Source organism: Oncorhynchus tshawytscha, linkage group LG31 (genome assembly GCF_018296145.1).
Source record: "Oncorhynchus tshawytscha isolate Ot180627B linkage group LG31, Otsh_v2.0, whole genome shotgun sequence".
NCBI classification, from domain to species: Eukaryota; Metazoa; Chordata; class Actinopteri; order Salmoniformes; family Salmonidae; genus Oncorhynchus; species Oncorhynchus tshawytscha.
The window spans coordinates 28,839,410-28,848,921 of record NC_056459.1 but is presented as its reverse complement, the minus strand read 5'-3'; the positions used below and the strand labels follow the sequence as shown (position 1 = coordinate 28,848,921).

The 9,512-nt window shown below is 41.7% G+C and overlaps 1 protein-coding gene across 2 annotated transcripts in view; it reads left to right on the top strand.

Annotated features, from left to right (window-relative positions):
* The first annotated feature begins 4,809 nt into the window (after positions 1 to 4,809).
* The window catches only part of LOC112236019 (zinc finger and BTB domain-containing protein 10), a 39,595-nt gene continuing 34,892 nt past the window's right edge, over positions 4,810 to 9,512 (top strand). The window contains exon 1 of one of the 2 annotated variants that reach the window (XM_042310019.1): positions 4,810 to 5,766. In XM_042310019.1, the coding sequence (XP_042165953.1) occupies positions 5,074 to 5,766 (693 nt within the window). In that variant the 5' untranslated portion in view covers positions 4,810 to 5,073. The remainder of the gene's footprint in view (positions 5,767 to 9,512) is intronic. The other variant, XM_042310018.1, reaches the window with a different exon arrangement.

Sequence of the window (9,512 nt, the reverse complement as noted above, 5' to 3'; positions counted from 1 at the left end):
GCCGTAGAGTACGTAGAAAGTGTAAACAAGAGCCAGGCACGTGGTTAATTGTTTAACTCCACAGTCGAGGAGTTATCCAGCTAACTTGCCTAAATATTCTGAAAAACAGGTTTTGGGGGAAAGATAAGCTTGAGATGGGCATGGTCTAATTGAGTCAACAGCCAAAAACACATATCGAAGTATAGCTCACCCAATGAACCAGAAAATCAACAGTTATTTAAATTTCTGTCTGTTGATCAAAGTTAGCTGGCTAACTCATTGAACCTGTTTTATGGTATACCCTCACTGCTCCCCAGCCGCGGCTCGAGCCCGGCCCCGCTTCGCACCCCAGCCCGAACGACCCAGCCCTTAGAGCCAATCCTTATCCAGAAGTTACGGATCTGACTTGCCGACTTCTCTTACCTACATTGTTCTAACATGCCAGAGGCTGTTCACCTTGGAGACCTGCTGCGGATATGAGTACCGCCCGGCGCGAGATTTACACCCTCTCCCCCGGATTTTCAAGGGCCAGCGAGTACTCACCGCATTAATCAAACGATTTATTTCAACACACAAAACTATCTATTTTGGGCTCCCGAGTAGCAAAGAGGTCTCACTGTATCTCAGTGCTAGAGGCGTCACTACAGACCCTGGTTTGATTCCAGGCTGTATCACAACGGGCCATGATTGGGAGTCCCATAGGGCGGCGCACAATTGGCCCAGCGTCGTTGTAAATAAGAATTTATTCTTAACTGACTTGCCTAGTTTAAATAAAGGTTCAATTAAAACAATACAAAATAAACACCAAGCCTGATAAACTAATATTTCACATTTTGCTATGGTATATTTCTTCATATGCATGTAGGATAGCCTAATTGAGATCTGTCTGAACATACATTAATGGATTTAATGTGTGGCAGACGGATCTTCTAGACTACTTCTGACTTGACTCAGACTATAACCATAGACTTCCTTGACTAGATCCATATATTAATCATTTAAGAAAGATCTAAGTACAGTGCCTTCTGAAGGTATTCATACCCCTTGACTTATCCCACATTTTGTTGTGTTACAGCCTGAATTCAAAATGGATGAAATAGATTTTTATCTCACCCATCTACACACAATAACCCACAATGCCAATGTGAAAACATGTTTTAAGACATTTTTGCAAAATTATTGAAAATGAAATAGAGAAATATCACATTTACATAAGTATTCAACCCCCTGAGTCAATACATGTTAGAATCAACTTTGGCAGCGATTACAGCTGTGAGTCTTTCTGGGTAAGTCTCTAAGAGCTTTCCACACCTAGATTTTGCAACATGTGCCCATTATTCTTTTCACAATTCTTCAAGCTCTGCCAAATTGGTTGTTGATCATTGCTAGACAACCATTTTCAGGTTTTGCCATAGAATGTCAAGTAGATTTAAGTCAACAGTAACTCTGCCACTCACTGTCTTCTTGGAAAGCAACTCCAGTGTAGATTTGGCCTTGTGTTTTAGGTTATTGTCCTACTGAAAGTTGAATTAATCTCCCAGTCTCTGGTGGAAAGCAGACTGAACCAGGTTTTCCTCTATGATTTTGCCTGTGCTTAGCTCCATTCCGTTTATTTTTTTATCCTGAAAAAGTGATACACCATCCAAAGTGTAATAACAACTTCACCATGCTCAAAGGGATATTCAACATCTGCTTACATTTTTTTTTTTTTACCCATCTACCAATAGGTGCCCTTCTTTGCGAGGCATTAGAAAACTTCCCTGGTTTTTGTGGTTTAATCTGTGTTGGAAATGTGGTGCTCGAATGAGGGACATTACAGATCATTGTACTGTATGTATGGGGTACAGAAATGAGGTAGTCATTCAAAAATCATGTTAAACACTATTACTACACACAGAGTAAGTCCATCCAACTTATTAAAACTGTTTATCAAAATGTTCTCCTGAACTTGTTTAGTCTTGCCATAATAAAGGGGTTGATTACTTATTGACTCAAGACATTTCAGCTTTTAATTTTTAATTCATTTGCATAGTTAAAAAAACAAACATTATTCCACTTTGATATTGTGGGGTATTGTGTGTAGGTCAGAGACAAAACATATCAATTGATCCCATTTTAAATGCAGGCGGTAACACAACAGAATGTTGAGCAAGTCAAAGGGTGTGAATACCTTCTGAAGGCACTAGTGAAAGACAGGAGGTGTGGCCTTGACACACCTGCCATCATTCATCCTTATTGATCTATTCATTTCCATTCAAACAACAACAACAACAAAGACATGCAATACCAAACACAATTGTGTCAGTAGTACAACAACACACATTTGAGGCATTTAAATGGAGAGACACTGATTGTTTTGGGCATGCACATTTTATTACCCTCCCCCCTTTCTCTGGATGTAGACCTGACAAGGCTTTAAAAACACATGCCATTACCAGAAGCAGAGTCAAACACTGTGTCCTAGCTTAGTCCTTCATTTACTGACTTTGAAACAGGACACTGAACACTAGGCCTAACAATGCCACTCATTAATCTAACTGTGCTGTCAGTCAGTCAACTCAGTGAATCATGAAAGGCTTCCACCTGCTGGAGCAGCATAGCAGGAGCAAGTTTCCATGGGATTACATAGGCTAGAATAGATCAATATCAATTCCCCTATTTTGTATGGATCTTTAACTTCAATAATCTGGAGGGGAAAAAACAACAGCAATGTAAAATCAGGCCTGACAACTAATGGTTTATACCAAAAAAATGTTTTATAGACTATTGATCATGTTGACTTAAATTTATATATATATATATATATATATATATATTACTATATTACTATATTACTATATCATTATACATGTTTAAGCCAATGAATTAGGGCTACCGAAATAGTAGTGGGGGAAAAGTTGGTATGCAAAGAACCATGAAAGTGTTAATCATTCCCTAACCCTAGCCTCAACCCTAACACACTGCTAACCTTATGCCCAACCCTAACACACTGCTAACCCTAGCCTCAACCCTAACACACTGCTAACCCTAGCCTCAACCCTAACACACTGCTAACCCTAGCCTCAACCCTAACACACTGCTAACCCTAGCCTCAACCCTAACACACTGCTAACCTTATGCCTCAACCCTAACACACTGCTAACCCTAGCCTCAACCCTAACACACTGCTAACCTTATGCCCAACCCTAACACACTGCTAACCCTAGCCTCAACCCTAACACACTGCTAACCCTAGCCTCAACCCTAACACACTGCTAACCCTAGCCTCAACCCTAACACACTGCTAACCTTATGCCTCAACCCTAACACACTGCTAACCCTAGCCTCAACCCTAACACACTGCTAACCTTATGCCCAACCCTAACACACTGCTAACCCTAGCCTCAACCCTAACACACTGCTAACCCTAGCCTCAACCCTAACACACTGCTAACCTTATGCCCAACCCTAACACACTGCTAACCTTATGCCCAACCCTAACACACTGCTAACCCTAGCCTCAACCCTAACACACTGCTAACCTTATGCCCAACCCTAACACACTGCTAACCTTATGCCCAACCCTAACACACTGCTAACCTTATGCCCAACCCTAACACACTGCTAACCTTATGCCCAACCCTAACACACTGCTAACCCTAGCCTCAACCCTAACACACTGCTAACCTTATGCCCAACCCTAACACACTGCTAACCTTATGCCCAACCCTAACACACTGCTAACCCTAACCCCAACCCTAACACACTGCTAACCCTAGCCTCAACCCTAACACACTGCTAACCTTATGCCCAACCCTAACACACTGCTAACCCTAACCCCAACCCTAACACACTGCTAACCCTAGCCTCAACCCTAACCTTAAATTAAGACCAAAAACCTGTGGTGTGAAATACTTTAGTAAAAATACTTGTACCACTACTTAAGTCGTTTTTGAGGGGGTATCTGTACTTTACTTTGCTATTTGTATTATTGAAAATATTTACTTCACTATATTCCTAAAGAAAATAATGCACTTTTTACTCCATACATTTTCCCTGACACCCAAAAGTACTCGATACATTTTGAATGCTCGTCAGGACATGGCCCAAATTCATGCACTTATCAAGAGAACATCCCTGGTCATCCCTACTGCCTCTAATCTGTTGGACTCGCTTATTAACACAAATGCTTCATTTGTAAATTATGTCTGAGTGTTGGAGTGAGCCCCCTGGCTATCCACAAATACATTAAAAACAAGAAAATTGTGCCATCTGGTTTGCTTAATGTAATGAATTAGGAAGTATTTATACATTTACTTTTGATAGGTAAGTGTATTTCAAGCCAAATACTTTTAGACTTTTACTCAAGTAGTATTTTACTGGTTGACTTTCACTTTTACTTAAGTCATTTTCTATTTGGTTATCTTTACTTTTACTCAAGTATGACATTCGGGTACTTTTTCCACCACTGCCCAAAAGCAGCAACAACAAAAAATCTGGAATTTTTACGATATGGCCAATGTTGACTTTGTGGCTGTGGTAACCGGTAGGCTGTCACCACCACCATCACTACACCTTGTGCGTTGGATCACTTGCTTTACCTGTCCATTGGAATTAGTATAAAACAAACACGATAAGCGCACTAGATCTATTTGACTCAGTTAATACAAGGGGACTGTCAACCCGCTTGGCAGGAGGTATGAAAGGAGGACAAGGATGTATTGGTTGAAGAGAAGGAAAACAAAGATGAGAAGCACGCGTAAAATGAGCGCAGCCACTCAAACAAAAGACGCCATGCTGTTAACCGCACCCCCCATCTTCCTTTAAATGAGCCCCCCACTACCCCCCTTTCTCTGATCGAGGTGCATTATGGGGAAAGTCGTTGCCATTCGACCTCTGCAAGCCTGCGCGGACGCAGCTAGAACCCTGAAATTCATTATGCGTTTAAAAGCTTTATTTATTTCCGCATAACCTACATACTCTCACCAGGAGGCCAAAGCGGAAAAAAAACGAAAACCAGCCATTTAATTCGGATCCGTAACATATAATACTTAAATAAATAGAAATTAGTAGTAATATTGTTAAGAAAGTGGTAGATTTTAATATATTAAGAAAATGTCCGGAGAGAGAAACCGCAGGTCTCTGGCGTTCCGAGGAGGTGGATTAGCGGTAACCAGCTCCAGTGGTGTCGGTGGGGGCAACAGTAACAGCTGGGAGGCCCAGGCCTGTCAAGACCGACATTTGAACGGGAACAGGCCAGATCAAGAAGAGGATAGGGATCTGGGGGCAAAAGGACCATCGCAAGGGAGAGTGGAGGGTGGGGGATCTCTCAGTGATAGCGCAGAACCAGAGGCTGAGGAGGAAGAGGACCCGGAAGGGGGCAACTGGGCAGCCGGGGTAGGAGACGATCGTGTCGGTTGGGTGGCAGTAACTGTCGGAGAAGACGAGTCCAGGGAAGGGAGTAGCCGGACAGCGGGTAACTGCCTGAACAACGAGGACGGCGCTGACTTGGGCAGCGGGGGCACTGGATCCGAGGACGACAGAGGCGAAGCTGCCAGGAAATCTTGGGTAGAAATGAGACCGCAGACGCTACTCCAGAAACACCCCCAATTCCAAGCTTCATGGCTACAGGAGTTTCCATGGCTCACATTTTGTCAGGAGACGGGACTTATGTCCTGCTCCTGGTGTCACAACATTCCCACTAAAAACAACGACGAGCTGGTGAGAGGTAGTCGAAATTACAAGCGGGCCTTGCTGCTGAGACATCACCTGTCTTCTGAACACGGGAGGAATGACCCGACAAAACAGGTAAAGTGTCATCCTGCTTCATTTATGTTTTATCATTTAAGTTTTTAGTTCTTTGTAGCTAGCCAATATTATCTGAGAAGGAAAATAGACAGACAGCTAACCAACTAATTAGCTTGTTCTAGTTTCTGTATTAGGCACAGTTGACTTCGAGTAGCTTGCTAGCCGGGCTAGTTGGAGCTGGCAGCTTCATTTCCCCGTGAGAGGCTATGTAAAGTTGCTAGTTTGAAACTGACGTTAATGTTTACTAGTAAATGGGAGCTAGTCTGATCCCATGGCAATCTAAGTACCTAACGTTACAGTTTACGTAAATAAAATGTGTTTCATGGTGACATTACTATAGAAACCAATTACTAGCTAAACAAATCTGTCTAGTTCGAGTTAGCATGTAGGCCAGTAACAGTGTGAGTCCCATTAGCTTACAGTACTATTCTAAAAGTAATAGGTGGATAGCTAGCCTCGATTAATTTACATTTCCATAGCCACAAGAACAGTTCACATACTAGTTATCAGCAACTACCTTGGATGATTGCTAGCTAGAGGTCGCCAAAGGCAAGGGCTTGACCATATTAGCCTTTGGGGAACTGAACCCCTGCCTACCCAACCACGCCTCTGCTCTGCTTCAAATGTCATTTTGATGTCTCTCTTACAGTAAAGAGCAGAATGTCCTCTGACGCATTTCTCCCTTCCTCCCCTTTTGGGCAGCTAAATTAGAGACATTGTTCTAGATGACCCCCCCAAAATCCATAGATGGTGTGTGATGGCCTAGGTTGAACAGGAGGAGAGGTAAATCAAGTCCCAGTAGCTTACAATGGGACTTTAATAGGTACAATTTTACTCTAATGGGTTCATATGTATACAAGCAGCATCATGGATCGTCACAGCAACATCTGACCTTGTCACCCCTTAAATGTATGGATTAATGGGGGTATTATGGTATGGTTGTTTCATATCATAGTTGTCTATAGCCATATAGCCATTGTATGTAGAGGACAACTGAAACCATTGTGCCTTCTTGAAAGACCATCACCAAGGGTTATTGTTAGCTTGATATCAAACATTGATTAGCCTACTTGGTGAAATTACCAATGTGAAAAGGATTAATATATTGATGCAAGTTATTCACATATTTGGAATAGTCCTGACCATAGGACATATAAAACTGCTTCTGGACGAGATTTAACATTCCACTTGTGTAAGAACAAAAACGATCAAACTCTGTTACTACACAATTACAAAGCAATTACTGAAACCTAACAACAATGTTACAGTGTTTTTACAGTGTTACAGTGTTTTTTTCACAGTGCTCTTAATTCCCCTGACAGCTTGAATCAGAGTCAGGATAGGAAGTGATAAATAGCAATTTGGTAACTGGGATCTGGTGTGTGTGGATCTGGTGTGTGTGGATCTGGTGTGTGTGGATGTGGGTGTGTGTTTGTGTGTGTGTGTGTGTATATTGGGGCTTGGGGATCTGTAGTTTGTGTGTGTGTGTATGTGTGTGTGTGTGCCGAACACTACCCCGATCCAACCCAGGGCTGTATATTTACACACATGCATACATATATATATTTACACACACACATACATATATATATTTACACACATGCATATATATATATATATATATACACACAGATGCATATATTTACACACATACATATATGTATTTACGCACATACATACATATATTTACACACATACATATGTAATTACACACATACATACATATATTAATTTACACACATACATATATGTATATACATACAGATATATATATTTACACATACATATGTATTTACACACATATATATATATATATATATATATATATATATATATATATATATATATTATATATTTATATATTTACATACATACATATATATTTACACACTATAACTACAGATCCCAGTTCCCAAATATACAAGAACTACAGATACCAGTTACCAAATTGATATTGATCACTTCCTATCCTGACTCGGATTCAAGCTGTCAGGGGATTTAAGAGCATGTAGCCACAATTGGACTCTTAATTTGTCAGGTGAAATGCAAAAGGATTGGATCGCACTGCATGGTTAGTTCCTTCTGTCCGGTCCACTAACTTGAACACGTCACTAATTAAGAAGGGAATCCAGTGAGAGGAGAGAGTAGAGAAGAAGAAGCAGTAGTCCTCCTCTCTGGAAACAAGACGACCCCAGATGGTTGGCAACAAGGCCCTGGCATAGGTTTAGAAGTTAAGGATGGGGAGGGACACGACAGACACCAACCTGCCTTATCCATCGTGTATTTAAACACTTTGCTATAGCCTAATTTCACATCATAGCATATTCTTATATTATTTTCGATGGTCATTTTTAAATTGACCTGACAGTTTTGTAAATTAATTAAGGTTAAAGTTAAATATATGCAAATTAGATTTTCCCTGTGGTGTTTTCCCCATATATATATAACAGTAGCCTAATACTGTTTGAATATTGACTGTGTGAACTGCATTGTTGCAGCACATGAAATGGCATCCTTATTTTCTTCACCTTATTCCCGATCACATTCGTGCCCATCTGCGTGGCTAACCTAACTCGATTACTCGATTAGCTCTGCTACACACATAGAGAAGGCACACAGACCAAAGCAGCTGTGGCTGACAGTGGGTCTCATACAAGCCTGAGTCTTGGCCGTACACTCTTGGTACAGAGGTTCTGTACAGCACAACCATACATCCCTGGGTTGGGTTTGGTAGGGGTAGTGTTCGGCCAGGGAAGGGGAGAGGGAGAGATAATATGACATTTGAAATCTCTTCTGTAAGTGTGATGTTTACTGTTAATTTTTATTGTTTATTTCACTTTTGTCAAAGCAAGAGAAGTAGATAATAAACAATGTTAACATATGTTTCCCATGCCAATAAAGCCCTTAAATTGAATTGAGAGAATTCTTCCCAGGAATTCTTCAACCCTATGTGGAGCCTATGTGGAGCATTGTTGGGAGGCCTGAATCCCCCCTTCCCCTCCACACACCGTATAGGCATTCACACTGCTGTAGTAGTGTCCTAATGTCTGAGTTAGAGAGGGTGGGGAGCTAGCTGGCCTCAGGGTGGGGATGGTAGATCGATGGTAGAGAAACAGATGGTGGTGTTCCGCTGTCCTCTGTCGTCTCTGAGAAGGATGTTACGTCACATCTGATCATTGTGGGGTTGGAGGTGTGTGTTTGTGTGGCCACATTAACCAGGGCTCTCGTTGCTCGCGCGGTCCTTGGTTTGTTTTGGTGTTGTGAGCTATCGTTCTGAGAATTCTACTCTAAAGGGAACTGTTTTTTAAATTTAAACTCTGTTATGGTAAGAGATTATAGTACATCACAGGATATCCATTGGTAGGTAGTTTAATAAAGGCTACATGGATAGTAGGAACCTAAACATAGCGTAAGGACTCAGATGGAATTTATTTTTGACGACCACCTCTTTCGTCAACAACCCCTTTCCCCTGTACGCTTATTATTCCACCACTAACTATCTCTAGACCTACAACAAATGGCCACATCACAGAGGTGGATATTGTCACCGTGATGTTCTCCTTTGGACCCAGCCAGAGCAGTGTGAGAGACCTGCCCATCCAGCAGCATCTGCACTCCAGCAGCATTGACACACTGTAACACGTGGCACATCTGGAGAAAGGATGAACCCGAGTGTGGAGCTGGAGCTGGTCTTGGACCAGGAGAGAGGAGGGAGTCCTAGCTGGACTCCATACCACTATACAGCA